Source organism: Pteropus alecto, unplaced genomic scaffold, assembly GCF_000325575.1.
Source record: "Pteropus alecto unplaced genomic scaffold, ASM32557v1 scaffold208, whole genome shotgun sequence".
Lineage (NCBI taxonomy): Eukaryota > Metazoa > Chordata > Mammalia > Chiroptera > Pteropodidae > Pteropus > Pteropus alecto.
The window spans coordinates 46,056-61,377 of record NW_006441066.1 but is presented as its reverse complement, the minus strand read 5'-3'; the positions used below and the strand labels follow the sequence as shown (position 1 = coordinate 61,377).

Genomic DNA, 15,322 nt, shown 5'->3' with positions numbered 1-15,322 from the left:
AAGAAAAGCCTTCTTTCCTCCAAAACCAGTGCTTCTCAAACTTTTTTGTCCCAGGATCCCTTTGCACACTTAAAAATTATAGGTAACTCCTCCAAAAACATTTTGTTTAGGTATGTTATATCTATTAATATTTAGGATATTAGAAATTAAAATGGAAGAGTTTTAAAAGAATTCATTAGTTCATTTAAAAAATAATAAACTGAATATGTTAACATGAATAACATACTTTTTATGAAAAATAACTATATTTTTCCAAAACAAAAATAAATTAGCATGAGTGCCATTGTCCTATGTTTTTGCAAATATTTTTAATATCTGGCTTAATATATGAGAATAGGATTCTCATTTCTACTGCTTTATTCAATCCGTCGTGATAGTGTATATCATATAGCCTCCAGGAAACTCCATTGTACATCATTAGTGAATAAGAAAGAGAAGGGTAAAGATGTCTTAGTATTGTTATAAAAGTAATTTTGACCTCACAGACCCTCTGATGAAAGGTTTCAGGGATCCTCCAAGGGTTCTTGGGCCATACTTTGAGAACCACTGCTCTAAACTAACATCACACTTTTATCAACCTAGTTCTTTTAAGGATTGACAACCTTCTTTAAAACCCAGGATTTTTAGAGAAAGATCTCTATTTGGACTTTAGTGTGAGTGCCCTTAATCAGACTGCCCTGTTCTTGAGTCTAGTAAGAGAAGCTGTACTGAAGAAATTGAATGGAGTAATTTGAAGAACATAGTACCTTGAGAGAGGACAGGGGCTGGTAAGGGCTTAGTCAGAGAGTAGCATGAGGACACTGGGCCTTTTGCAATAAGAAAAGAAGCAGCACAGAAAGGAGAAAAGAAATGCTTTGTACATTTTTTTGTGGTCCTGATGGAATCCGTAACCCATATGCCATTGGAAACCATCTTCCCTACAATCTGAACTAACTGCCAGAATCCTGAGCCTGGGTGCCAGTAAGACCTAGCACTAGGATGAGGTGGTAGTGATAAAACTAAAAATAGGGGGAAAAGAGAGAAAGAGAAGGGAACTAGACCATGGGAATTAGGGGAACAGGCAGTTCAAATGGTGATTTGGCCTATCTGCCCTTTAAAAGTCTAAGACTTAACTTTCACTGCCAATAATATCTTTAAAAGACTCAGAATTTTGAATATCTTTTGTTGCTTTGCATTCTAAGCAACTCCGGTTGGCATTTAAGAAACCTGAGGCTTTGGCATTGATTGAAGGAATTTGTTTAAGGTATAAAAAGGACCTCGATTTCCTGGTGAGACACAAAATGCAGATATTCTGACTGCCAAGCCCTGCACTAAGAAAGTGGCACCTCCCTGATACTAAAGGTTTATAGTTTTTCAAATCTCAAGTACTCTGAAATTGCATATTATTTTAAAATTATGATACATTTCTCAGAATAGCTCAAGATGAGATGATTCCTCTGCTCTCAACAGCAAAATGGGGAAGAAAGGAAATAGGCTTTGGGGACTTGGTCTGATAGAGGCCAGATCTCTGTGACTATAAGAAGTCTTGTCAGTGATAGATATGTTGGTGAGTGTACCTTGTACGAAAATAAGCTAAGAAATTCTGTGGCATGTTCATAGTTACATGAATGTGTCTGTTTTCCTCCTTGTAAACTGGTGGCATTCAAAATAATATGCACTAGAATTGGCAATATTGTTCACATAAATCTGAACACACCATAGTTGATTGCTTCATAATAGAATTATGCCACCCTTTACATATAATGCATTTTTTTTAATTTTTATTTTTCGATTAGAATTGACATTCAATATTATCTCATATTAGTTTCAGGTGTATAACATAGTAGTTAGACATTTATATAACTTACAAAGTGATCCCCCCAGTCTAGTATCAACCTGGCACTATACATGGTTATTACAATATTATTCACCATATTTCTTATGTTATACTTCACATCCCTGTAACTATTTTGTAACTACCAATTTGTACTTCTTAATTCCTTTCCCTTTTTTTACCCAGTCCTCCTTCATTTTTTTATCTAAAGTTATTAGAGATACTTTATTTAAATGTCATTAGCTCTAGAAAGATGACAGAGTAAAAGCCATTATTCCCATTTTATAGCTGAGGAAGGAACCTTTATCATAGGACAAGTAGGGTTTCTTGCACTTGCCCAGTGGCTCCTACTGTAGTTTTTATGCTTTAAGGGGTGGAAGACTAGGGAGAAGTGGCTGGCCTCCTGGGGATGTATTAGTCTCTCAGTTAAAGTCCTACCTTCCCGGAACAGCTTACCTAAACTGTTCCTCTATAGTGCTAACCACAGTGGCAGTCAGTTTGTCATTTTAGGTCATGCCATATTAATAATTAATTTTTAAACAATCTCATTCACTCTCTGGTGATCTAAGCTGACCACAGACATATGACCATCTCAGAGAGACAGCCAGTTAATAACTCAAAAAACAATCCACAGGCCAGTTCTCACACTCTTGAAAGTATTCCTCTTATCCAAAACACAGAGGTCCACATTATATCTTTAATACTAAGAAAAGGACATGCATAGGAATTCAATTTGTGAGTAAAGACATGTTTGGAATATAGTTTTTTCTGAAATAATTTTCAGCTTGGCAACATATTTCTGTAATAAAGGACAATTAATCAAAAGCCGTGTTATTCACGCAACATCTATTTTCTATTCTGTTTATATTCATCTTTTGTCTAGTTTCACATAGGGGAATGCTTCCCCTTCTGGCCCAGTCCTCTTCCCCACTCCTCCATACAACTTGTTTTCTGTCTGGAAGTTCAACAAGACACCCAGTTATATCAAACCTAACACACCTCCGTCACAAAACTACCTCAAGCTGCCTCCAACGACTGTCGCTTAAGGGGACACCCTCTTCACCACACACGGCCTAACTGAGGAGTGCCTTTTTTCTATCCTCATTATTTAACAGTGTGTGCCGATTACTCAAAGCGATATGGGCAGGCCCTGGTAAATATAGCGTTGTTGTAGTGTTAACTTTTTATAAGGTAATGCTCAGGTTGCCTGCAGTGTCTAAAATTACTCTGTGGCCAGGGCCCCCTGCTTTATCGCTTTCTATAGTTTTAAAGTAGTTTGAAGCTTGAATAACATAAAATAACATAATATAATGTTATTTATGTTATTTCCCACGTGAAGAACGCCTGTAAACCTTGCAGTATTGAAACTCAGTGAACAAGGCATCTTAGACAAGCTGAAAAACAAATGGTGGTACGATAAGGGGGAATGTGGAGCCAAGGACTCCGGGAGTAAGGTCAGTCGCTGAAGGTCTTTTTGTACTGATTAGCAATCACATTTTGAACCACTGTTTATTTTCTACCTTAACACAGCTTTCCTTCCCAACACACACTTCCTGACACAGTGAGACCCCTTTATAACACTAGTGCTAAGGGAATAAGGCAAACACCAGCCTCAGAGGTCTGGCATGTGACATCAATCATTGACTCTAAAAAGCTATTGTTATGATTAAGGAACTCAACCTGGCCCACTGCATTTCTAAGGCTGTAAAATAAGGAGCTGTGCTATAAGGGGGTTTTACTGTACTTCACTTTTCCAAAGTTCAAAGAGAAAATATAACAACAAAATCCAGTTGTGACAGTACTTTTTCTTAAGCTTTTACAGTATCAGAGACTTTGTAGTTGTAAATACTTTTTGTTATTAATATATTATGTTGATCCCATCTGAAAACAATCAAAGAAATAAATAACAAAGACTGGTCTCTGTAAGCAGAATGGTTAGCCTCCTCCCAGCTGCTGTTATATTGAGTTCAGCAACTATTTGGATCTCGAATCTCATTAAGTCTGTCACACTTCTCTCTTCCAAAGGTGTCATTTGAATCTCTGTATGTAATACTTTTTAAATTTAGTCGCATGCTCCTTAAGAATAAACATTGTCAGAATAACCATCACATTGATAAGCATGAAACACTCTTCCCCGCCTCCTTCCTGCTCCCTTTTGCTCCCTAAGAAAGTTATTTTTAGTTTCAGTTTTTTTATCTTTCCTTTTTTTCGACTAATATTGTGGTATCAGTTAATTCATTTCATGAAATGCCACTCATTTTCCCTGTGCAGTGAACCATTTTGCTACTGGTTTTCTATATCCCATGATAGAGAATTCTATGAAACTTAAATACATGGAACTTGAAACTGTTCTTGTTACTACAACTTATATGGCTTATGTCAAAGGACACTTTCCCCATCAAATATAACATAAATATAAAAATCTCATGGCAGAGGAAGGGTTACCAGAAATTGGTCCATTTCCTAATGGACTGTGGAACATCCTTGCAGATAGCTTCATCGGCTACCTTAAGGAAATGATCCATTGTTCCATAAGAGAAAGAAATTCTTACCACTTGTCTAGCTAAATGTAATTAATCCTAGAAGAGTGACTATTTGCTATATTGTAGTAGACATGAGGCACACACATATCCCATTTCCCAAACATGTGATTCAATTCCAATTGGCCTTTTTATTAAGGTAAACAAATACAGGACTGACTTCTATGAAAATAGTATCAGGACGTGGCCATATTGTCTTAACATCTAATTCTTTAAATGATACCAGGACTAGTTGAACCACAGAGTGTTGAGTGTCAGTAATGGCCATCAGCAGCTCACTATGTTATCATTTGAATAAGATTCTCAATTCGCTGACTTAATTATTTGGGTATTCCATTTGATTGCATTCAGTAGCAAAATGGTTACATTCCCTCTAAAAAGACTGCAAAAATGCTATTTTATTTTATTTTTCAAAGAAAGGCTCCTGGCCCTTGGTGTGTCCTACCTCAAGGTAGGGCTCAAGGCACCAATCTTTTTCTTTTCATGGTTCAGTAGTCCAGTTTTTGATTTTTCATACAAGCAGATAGCTTAGTCAGATTTGCATAGTTTGACCTGAAAGTCACTGACCGTCTTCCTCAATTTTTTCCCTATTTTGCATAGAAAGAAGATTAAGTGTAGTATTTTTTAATTATTCACTACATTCCTTGGAGTAAAAACTAAAAATTAGCTGGACTTTTTTTAATCATCAGCCTCCTGGAAAAGCCTTCTGATTTGTATGGAGCCAATTCATGACCCCGTTATACTGACAGTTTTCTTAAATTCTCAGGAAGATGGAATGGAGCCAATTCTTTGTGGTGCACTCTTGTTCCGGCAGCACAAAGACTTGCTACTCTGAGGATGAGCACTTAACAACCAGTCCCCAAAAGGAGCAATTTCTCAGCCACTGGGGGAAAAGAGAGAGTTAATCTTTTTTAAACAAACCCTTATTAAGTAACTCCCCAGATAAGAATATCAGGAACCTCTAATATTCTCACCTGGTATCTCAAAGACTAGTTATTAACAAGTTTGTCACAGTGCTTCAAGTTCCCAAATGCAAAGTGTTACATTTATAGAGATTATGTCGCAGCTCAACTCTGGCAAACAGCGTTTTCTGAGACTAACAGAAGAATAAATTGTGCTTGTGTTTACACTTTTGCTCCCATAGTCAAGTGCTGTTTTATTTAGTTGTTGACACTATTTTGAGGTCCTGAAGGATTTAAGGAATCAAAATAGAGGAACATATAGGTGAGGACCACAACTGTCAACAGAAGCACAATCTACCATCTTGCTGGCCACTGTGGAACATCAGTCAGTTGCCAGAGTTAAGTCATAACACTTACATCAATGTTTAGTTATCTTACAACTTAGAACTATCCTATACTGTTGTGATGTATTATAATGTCCTATTGCCTTTGTTTTCCCCAAAAACTAATCACATTGTTCATTTCTCTTAGGACAAGACCAGCGCTCTGAGCCTGAGCAATGTGGCAGGAGTTTTCTATATACTTGTCGGAGGTCTGGGGCTGGCCATGATGGTGGCTTTGATAGAATTCTGTTACAAATCGCGGGCAGAGTCCAAACGCATGAAACTTACAAAGAATACCCAAAACTTTAAGCCTGCTCCTGCCACCAACACTCAAAATTACGCTACATACAGAGAAGGCTACAACGTGTATGGAACAGAGAGTGTTAAGATCTAGGGGTACGGTTAAGGTTTAGTAAACTAATCAGCCTTATATTACTGTATGTTAATCTCTTGTTTCTTAGTTTTGTTTATTGTCTCAAGCATTGTCTGTTCTTTGTAACTATTTGATTCTTTGAAAACAATAGTTGGTTGTGCTTTCTTGTCAGGCAGTGGTGCTTTCCTAATAGCATAGTTGTAATTAAATTGTGGTCTGTGCCCCCAAAAGGAAAAAAAATTCTCTAGAGCAGCACTGTTCAATAGAAATATTTGCAAGCCATGTATGTGAACCACATATGTAATTTTAAGTGCTCTAGTAGCCACATTTTTTAAAGTAACAAGTAAAATTAATTTAATGGTATATTTTATTTAACCCAATATATCCAAGATTTCCTTTCAACATTTTCTTAATATAAAAATGAATGAGATATTTTACATACTTTTCTTTATACTAAGTCTTAAAATCTGGAGTGTATTTTATACTCATAGCACATCTCAGCTTGTACTAACTTCATGTCAAGTGTTTAATTGTCAAATGCAGCTAGTAATTACCATATTGGACAGTGCAGCTCTAGAGAAAGCAGTTGCTCTGGAACTGATATGAATATGAGGACTGGAAATGGGGCACTGCCATCTTGAGAAATGCTGTGCTTCCATAGCAGAGAAGTGGTTCTCTTAAGTGTAAGCCTGAGACAATTTCTTTGATCTTTGAGTTCTTTTGTTGTCCCTTTCTTGGAACTAATATTCAGGCAAATATCTCCCAAAGTACAGTCTAGGCTCCTTGCTACTGGCTTCCCCAAATTCATACTTAAATGAACCTGATGTCACTTTGACTCTAGCAGCCATAGCCAACACCCTCCCCACCACCACCACCACCAATAACTCAGATGTGTTCAAAGGAAAGTTAAAATTAGGATAACCATTCATTCTGGGAGTGTTTAAAAATATATAGTCTTGTTACCTTCAAGTGCATCTGTCGTCATTAATACATCTATCTGAAGTGGAACAGAACATTGAGCACCTTCATAGCCCTTATTTTAGATAGTACATTTTTGACCTGATGAGTCAATGTCAATGTGCTTGAATTTCTACAAATGCATTTATTTGTGTTTTGATCTTATATTTCATGTTGTGGACTAAATTTAGCCAATTTTAAATAATATTTTATTGAAATAAATCATTTCTCTTCATGATGGAAAACATTATCTTGTTTGATAAAGTTGCTTGTTGTTCTTTTCTGCTGCAGACTGCAACTTTTTACCACAATATATTCAATACACTGAACTAGCACACTAACAAAGTGTTCCCATTGTATTGTTGAATGTGCAATACATGAATTCATCTATAATTAGCACTGTTTGCATGCAAGCATTTAACGTTCCTGTGTGCTTAAAATATTTTATTCTTGAGTAGGTTATAAAGGCCCATTACATTTGGGGCACATCACTTGATTTTTCATAAGACAGTACATGAGTAATTTCAGCTTAGTTTAATTATCCCAAATTCTGAGATACTGGCATCCAAAACAATAATACATCTTAAATCCGCATAGCAGTTTTCCAAGTGCTCACACATCTATTGCCTCATTTGAGGTAGTGGGTCAGAAAATACTTTCTGATTAAGTAACTAAGATCCAGCCACATCAAGTGACTGACTCAAAGCAACACAACTAGGTAGTGGCAGTTCTGGGACTAAAATTCAGCCATTCTTCCTCCGATAGCTGTATTCTTCATTAAACCATGCTGCCTCTAACCACTCATGGCCTGGTAGTCTCCAGGAACCTTGAAATTCCAATAGGATCCTATCAAACAGAGAGTGGATCCTGAGTTTATGTCCCACTCATTTACAAAAAAAAGTTTTTAGAGACTGGCTTCACCAAGTCTCCATATGTCTCACTTATGCACTCAACATGAGATTATATATTCAATCACTCCTACTTTCCCAAGAAAGAATCATTCTGAAACAGAAGGGTATCAGGGCTCAGGATCACACAGCCTCCAGACCCTCTTTATTACCAGCCATCCCATTTGAGAATATAGATCCCTACTCTCCAACTATTATCACCTCAGTCTCTTGTTAAAGCCTCAGAGCAGTGCTCCTCAAATGTCAATGTGCATGTAAGTCACCTGAGCATTTATAAAAGCACAGATCCTGATTCAGCAGGTCTGGGATGGGGCCTGAGAGTCTACATTTCTCACAAGCTCCCATGTCATGTTGACACTGTTGGTCAAGAGAGTGATAATACTCTAGAGAAAAGAGAACAAAAAGAGAGATAAATAGAGGAAGGAAGGAAGGAAGGAAGGAATAAAAAGAAAGAAGTAGGGATCAGCAAACCTTTGGGCAGAATGTCGCAGTCCTAAAGTAGAGGCCCAGGAAATCAAACCTGGGGAAAATGCCTTAGAAATGAATGTGACACAACTTCTGGCTCTCTGGCTTTCTTTTAGTCATCTTCGTTGATTAATTTTGTAAAGCCAAATTCAGGATAATTAAAGCAAAAAATCATATTTTGAGGGACATCAATCCCAATGTGATTACAGTCCAGTTAGCTGGCACCTTGGCAACCATCACTAGAATGAAAAGAAAACCTGGGAAACACCTCTGCAAACAAATCTGTCCTCCAAATCTGTGCGATGTCTCCAGACAAGAAAAAAAAAATGCCTCAGAGGATGCTGGAAAGAAACTTTATATGTGCCAGTCAAGAGGCACAAAGCAAGCTGAGCAAGAAATAGAAACATCTCTGCTATCTTCCGCCAGTTTGGTGATATAATGTTAGGGGAATGCTGGTTAAGTAAAGAGTGAACTCTTCATCCATACATCTTTTATTTTCCTGAGAAGTTCTAGAATGTCTCCTAGTGACTTCAAATTTGTTACCTAGTTATCAGGCTTCCAGTTTGATGAGTTAGCCTAGATTTGTCAGGGTCTACTCATGGGCACAGAGATAGAGAAGCACCCTGAGGTTTCACTTTTCTTGCTAATTATCAGAGCCGGCCTTGGGAATTTATGGTACCAGTAATTCTTCAGGAACAAAAACTACTCAAGGGCAAATCACCTGCAAAAATATAACCCAGGTGAAATCTGCTTAATAAAAGGCATCCTTGAAAGAGGAGAGAGTCGTCGCTCATTTTCTATAATGAGAGTAGAGTCAGTATTATTAGACTCATTGCAGGAACACGTGCCTCAGCCTCAGATCCAGCACCCACTAGGAATCAGACGAGCTCTTGACTACCTAATGTCCCCCCTGGGTTACTGACCTACCACTGGAAGTGTGGCCTCTAAGCATTCCTTGGTAGGTGACTGACTGCCAAGTATTCCAGATTCACTGTACCCTAGGGTTGACTCTACTATTTGTTTTAAGAAATTCTTTCTAATTTTTTTATTGCTGTTCAGAACTACTTCTGGCTTCTTTGGTTTCTTAAACAATAGTTTTGAAGTCCTTCTCATTTTAAAAACCTCAAGATGCTGAAGTGAAGGAAAAAGATTCCCATTTTTCCTCTAAGACAGTTCTGTTTAATCTTCCTAGAAAATATTAACTTTGTTCATGCGGCCCATTTTCAAAGTCATCAATTTTCCTTCTGCAGCCTATGCATAGACATTCTTGCTGGGGACATTTTCCTGCTCGAAAACTTCATCTTATGTTAAGTAGAAAACACATTCTGGATAACTGAAGTGGCGGTGTTCTTTGTCCCCAGAGAACTTACCTCAGTAATAATATTTCATCTATCTCCACTTAAAAGCAGGAAACAGAGGCATTGAGAGATTAGGTGGCTTTCCCAAAGTTATGCAGCTAGGTAATGGCATGCTATGGCTAATGAGGGGTGAGGAAGGGACTTTGATCTTTCTGCCATAGACATTAAATTTCTCCAAGCTTCTGAGACAGATGTAACTCGGGACTCTGGACATTCCAAGGAAGAGGTTTACCCACTTCCATGTTAGTCTTATTCTGCTCTCTTTGGGGCTTTTGGCCTTCAGGTGCATCTTTGACATTCTTTTTACAGATACTTTTATTCCAAGGCCAGTGGTAAAAAATGGTTATGTCATTTCTTTGGGATAAAGTTCATTGTTATCTCAGTAGAAAAAGTAGTGCCCCATTAACATAGAGAGAAGGATGGAGAGGAGGGATGTGAGCTTGAAGAAAAGACAGGAAAGTGGCCTTAAGTTTTCAGAGTCAGGGGAAAATGAATCCCCTGCACTAGCTAATGCCTCCAAGAAGAAAACTATATCTACATTTCAGTCAGGACCACAATGTCAGGGCAAAAACTCTATGAATGCCAAGCCCCTTCATGGGTATCACTGTCCTGGCCTTTTCCTGGAATGTGCTTTCTCTTTAAAGTTTCTGTGTTGTTTTTAGACTTTAATAACTAAGGTTGTAGGTATTAAGAGAAACAAGCTGACACTTTTTTGGCAATGAGCAGCAAATTTTCTTCTCACGGCAAATGGATTTCAATCAAGCAAGCCATAAAACATTGTTTACCCTCTGTCCCAGGTAAACAGTCCTTGATCACAGGTTCTGCAATCAGAATACACTCTACAGTGTAGTTATCCTGAATATCTATATTTGAATGCTACTAAGACTTTCTAGTATACCTACATCCTAAGTGATTAATGTCTTGAGTTAGATTTCATGCAAAGCCTGTACAATGCATAGTAGAGGAGGAACCTAATTTTACCTAATACAAACCATTTCCATCAAGTGAAAGAATTTAAACATATCTGGTTGCCTAAAGCCAGTCAAACTGGGTACAGTCCCAGAGATGCCAGTTTGAGAAAACAGCCATGGTTTTTGTCAAAGATAGACTGAGCCATAATAAACTTCTCAATTCCCGATAAAAAGCCCATTCAAGTTTAAATTTCCTCCTTGCTTTTGCAGATCCCTTCCCACTAGAGGCATGTGACAAATGGAATCACCGAAAACGTGGCTGCTTCAAGGATCCTGAGCCAGATTTCACTCTCCTTGGTGTCGGGCATGACACGAATATTGCTGATGGTGCAATGACCTTTCAATAGGAAAAACTGATTTTTTTTTCCTTCAGTGCCTTATGGAACACTCTGAGACTCACGACAATGCAAACTATCATTGAAATCTTTTTGCTTTGCTTGAAAAAAATATTAAAATAAAAACCAACAAAAAATGGACATGCAAGATTCCAGTATGTGGAAAAAAAATATCTTATCATAAAAGTCAATTCAACAAAAGCCATTCTTTGATATTACTACAGAGTATACACACATTCTTTAATACACACACAGACACACACACGCGCACATTTAAAATTCCAATTCAACAAATAGGTCCATCTTAGCTAAAATAATTCTTCCTGGTTTAAAAAAAAAAAAATCTTTGATCCCCTGTGTTTGGGAAGACAGACTGGCATTTCTTCTAGCATCTACTGAACAGATGTTTTTGGCATTTCCTGTTGGTGGTGATGTTCTGTGTACCTTACTTCCTTTCAACATTGCTGAAATGTGTATATCTTTAGACTGTAAATGCAGCACTTAAGAAAATTCAACACTTTGGAAAAGGGACTAAACAGTGACTTCTCTGTGTCCTTGAAATAGTTTTGTGAAAATGCTTTGATAACATCCTACTCAGTGAAGGGATTAACAGAGCTTTCAAAATTGACTTTCGTGTGTAGTGAGGGACTAGGCACTATCAGGCATACCTCTCGGTGCTTTCCTAAAATGGATCCCAGGGCTTTCCAAGAAGCCTGGAATTTAAGCTCACAGGTCTGTTTTTCTTGCTTCAGTGTGCATTTTAAGTCAATATAGCTGAGTGTTTAGCATTGAGGTAAAGGAAATGCTGCCTATACTCCCAAAGGTGTTCAGAATATCTTTCTCAGAAACAACACTGTGTTTAGCTCTGCTTTCTCTGCTCAGTATGCCTTTCAAGTGTACACCACAGAGACCAGGACTGCGTTCCAAGGTGGGCCAATGGGTTCAGACCACTGTTCTCAATCTGACTTTACTCTTGCTAGGTCTGTCTTACCAGCTGTTGCCTGTTACTGCCCGCGGCTCTCCATCAGACTGCATGTGTCTTTTTCTAGTTTGCAAAGGCTAAGAAGCATTCCCAAACCTACTGCTAAACTGAGGGCCTAAGCATCACTCCCTGGTCCTTACCTGGGGCTGTCTCTCTAGTGACTCTCACAGAAGATCGCTCCACTGCTCCATGGACTATCAAATAATTAACTGTGTACCTGCCATTGATATCATCAGAACAGTCAGAAGAAATAATCTCCGCTCACTAATTACCTCCTATATAACGACATATGCTTTCTGTAGTTCAATAGTTTGCTTTCATCAATGACATGCATTGGGAAGTTTCCAGACTATAAAAACTAGCTCAAATTCATTTCCCAAGTGTGACCTTTAGATGCTTAGTTGAGTCACCGCATATTTACTCTTGTCTTCAGAAAAAAAGTTTCATGCAACAAAATGTTTCCAGAAAAGTGTAATATAAACTTTCATTCCAAAAAGTGTGTCAAATCTTGAATGGTATGAAACAACAACAACAAAAAAAAGCCGTTGTATTTTTGTTTTGTTTTGTTTTCATTAAACTGTGATTTTCAACTTCTGAATGCTATAATGCGCCAGTGTAGAAAGCTAACACTATGCGAATATGAAGTTGCATAAAACAAACCAACCTACCTACACACAAACATTTTCATAGGCACTGTATAACAAGAAATGTATGTATATTGACACAAATCAGTTTTTCAGAGAGGAAATTTCACTGGGAATGGAGAGGCGGGTAAATTGGTTTGTTATTTTTTTAAAACTTGCATGTTTAAAAAAACATTGATTGCTTCAAATTTCTGCTACTAACTTCAAGCTTATGGGAGTTTGGCAGTAGTCACTTGAGGATTTTTTTCCCAATTCTTTTCTTTTTGTTGTTAAAACTGTACTTCAGTGAGCATAAAAATTGCCAAGCAAACTAATGGCTGTAAAAGTGTAAACTGCATGTGTGGGCATAAATTACGAAGCCTCACTGCCATGAGGTATTGTACAAAGTTTTAATACATTTTGTAAATAAAATTGTAAAGAAAGAATTCTGGTTTTTTGCTTTGTTTAAAATTTACTTAGATGCAAGTGTCAAGAAGTAATTATTCCCTAATTTATTTCCCACCAGAAGCTTTGCCAATGATGTAACAGTCATCTTACTAGTGATTTTCACAAAGGATTATGCCTCTCCCTACCCTAACTACAACCACAGTCAGATTCAGACCTCTCCAACTAAGTGGAACTATACCACCAAGATCTTAGATTACATTTGTCACAACCACCAACAGTGAGAGGGTATCCATAAACAGCAAGAAGAAGAATCTCAGTTCATAAATAAAGCAGGAAGAGTTTGGCTTCAGGTCCCTTCATTCCCATTCTTTGTCTCCTACACCCTTTGGGACCCTCTCTTCAGAGCCCTGCTTCAGGTCCAGATCTGACCACCCAAGAAAGTACCCAAACTCAGAACTGATGAACCTCGAAAACACTTCCAATTCCTTTCCCACATTACTACAAAGTGTATATGTCCTAGTGCTCTTAGTTAACAGGCTAAGTTTTATATTGCTGCCTTAATTACTGAAAATACCTTAATGTTCCATTGGAAAATTTTTATTTCACCTAGGGTCATTGATCTACATTGAGGAAGAGGGGAGTGACATCAGAAACATGGCAGAGTGAGAGAGGTCCCCAGATCTCTCTCTCTTCGAAACGACAATAAGCTAAACATCAAAAACTCAACGAAAAACATCCAAAATGCACACAGGCATATCTGAGCATGGGATCAACGAATAAGAGCTACCACAGGTCAGAACCGGAGGGGTCAGGCAGTAGACTGGGGGAAACAAAGAAGCTACCTCTCACAGCCAGAGCTCCCTGAAGGAGGATGAGGAGGGGAGAAGGTGCGGCAGTTTCCCTGAAGAGCACTGCTTGAGAGAGCTATGAGCTTCATGCGGCACCAATGTCCAGAGATCAGGACAGAAAGCCCAGAAGTGGGATGTCAGAGAAGCAACAGTTAATTATTACCAGCCGTGATTGTAAAATGCGAAGCTGAGCTGCACACCACATCCCCCAACCCTGAGGGCCCCACCCCACATTTCCCACAAGACCAAAAACCATGGAGCCCCAGGGGAATCTGAGCAAATGCTACCAAAACAGTTGCTGACATAGACTGGGACTGAAATTGAGGGTAGTGAGCATGATTGAATATTTATAAGAAAAAAAGACATTATTAAAACTTTATAGAAACATAGCAGAGTGAGAGAAGTCCCCAGATCTCTTTCCTTGAAACAACAATAAGCTGAACATCTGAAACTCAACAAAAAATACCCAACTGCACACCAGCACATCTGACATGAGATCTGTGCATAAGAGCTACCACAGGTCAGAACCCCTGGAGTAGGGTGGTAGACTGGGAGAAACAAAGAGGCTACTTCTCCCAGCCAAAGCTTCCTGCAGGAGAAGGGGGAGAGGAGAGGGTGTGGCAGATTCCCTGAACAACCCTGCCTGGTAGAGCTGTGAGCTCCATGTGGCAGGCAGCAGTGCCCAGGCATCAAGGCAAAAAAGGAGAGAAGCGAGGACCGCAGAGAACTGGACACCACAAGAAGTGGGGATGGCAGAGAAACAAAGGTTAATTATTACCAGCCACAGTTGCAAAATGCGAAGCTGAGCCTTGGCCCCCATTGCCAAACCAAGGTACCACTCCCCCATATCTTCCAAGTACGAACACCGTGGAGACCCAGGGGAATCTGAGCAAATGCTACGGAAACTGTCACTAAACTGACAGGGACTGAGATTGAGGGTAGAAAGTGTGATTGAAGATCTATAAGGAAAAAAAGGCATTATTAAAACTATATAAAGCAGGGATCCAAGAGGCTTAGATGCAACCTACTGGAAACCAAAAGAAAAATGCCTTATTTGCAGCAGTGTGTTTATATCACATAAAGAGAGATCTTTATGTAATAAATCTTCTTTCTGGAAAAAAAGGTAGAATACACATCCATTAATGTCTAGATGGAGAAATAGTCCATTAAATACCATGAACAACTAAGGTGACAAGGCATCTCAGAAAGAAAGAGAAAAATCTCCAGAAAATAAGCTTAAAGACATAGATATATGTGACTTAAATGACAGAGAATTCAGGATGGCACTTTGGAAAAAACTCAATGAGATCCAAAATGAATCATATCAACAATTTCAGAAACAGAAAAAACAAATAGATGAGCAGAATGAGTTCTTTAGCAAGGAGATTGAAACACACAAAAAGAACCAAATAGAACTTCTGGAGATGAAGAGCACACAGTAAGAGTTGAAAAATGA

At 38.4% G+C, this 15,322-nt stretch overlaps 1 protein-coding gene across 1 annotated transcript in view; it reads left to right on the top strand.

The window, feature by feature from the left end:
- Positions 1-12,443, top strand: part of LOC102892117 (glutamate receptor 3) — a 362,305-nt gene extending 349,862 nt beyond the window's left edge. Inside the window, 3 exon segments of the mRNA XM_025051351.1 lie at positions 3,153-3,267; positions 5,787-6,034; positions 10,881-12,443. Coding sequence (XP_024907119.1) covers positions 3,153-3,267; positions 5,787-6,032 — 361 coding nt within the window. The 3' untranslated portion in view covers positions 6,033-6,034; positions 10,881-12,443.
- The last annotated feature ends 2,879 nt before the right edge of the window (positions 12,444-15,322 follow it).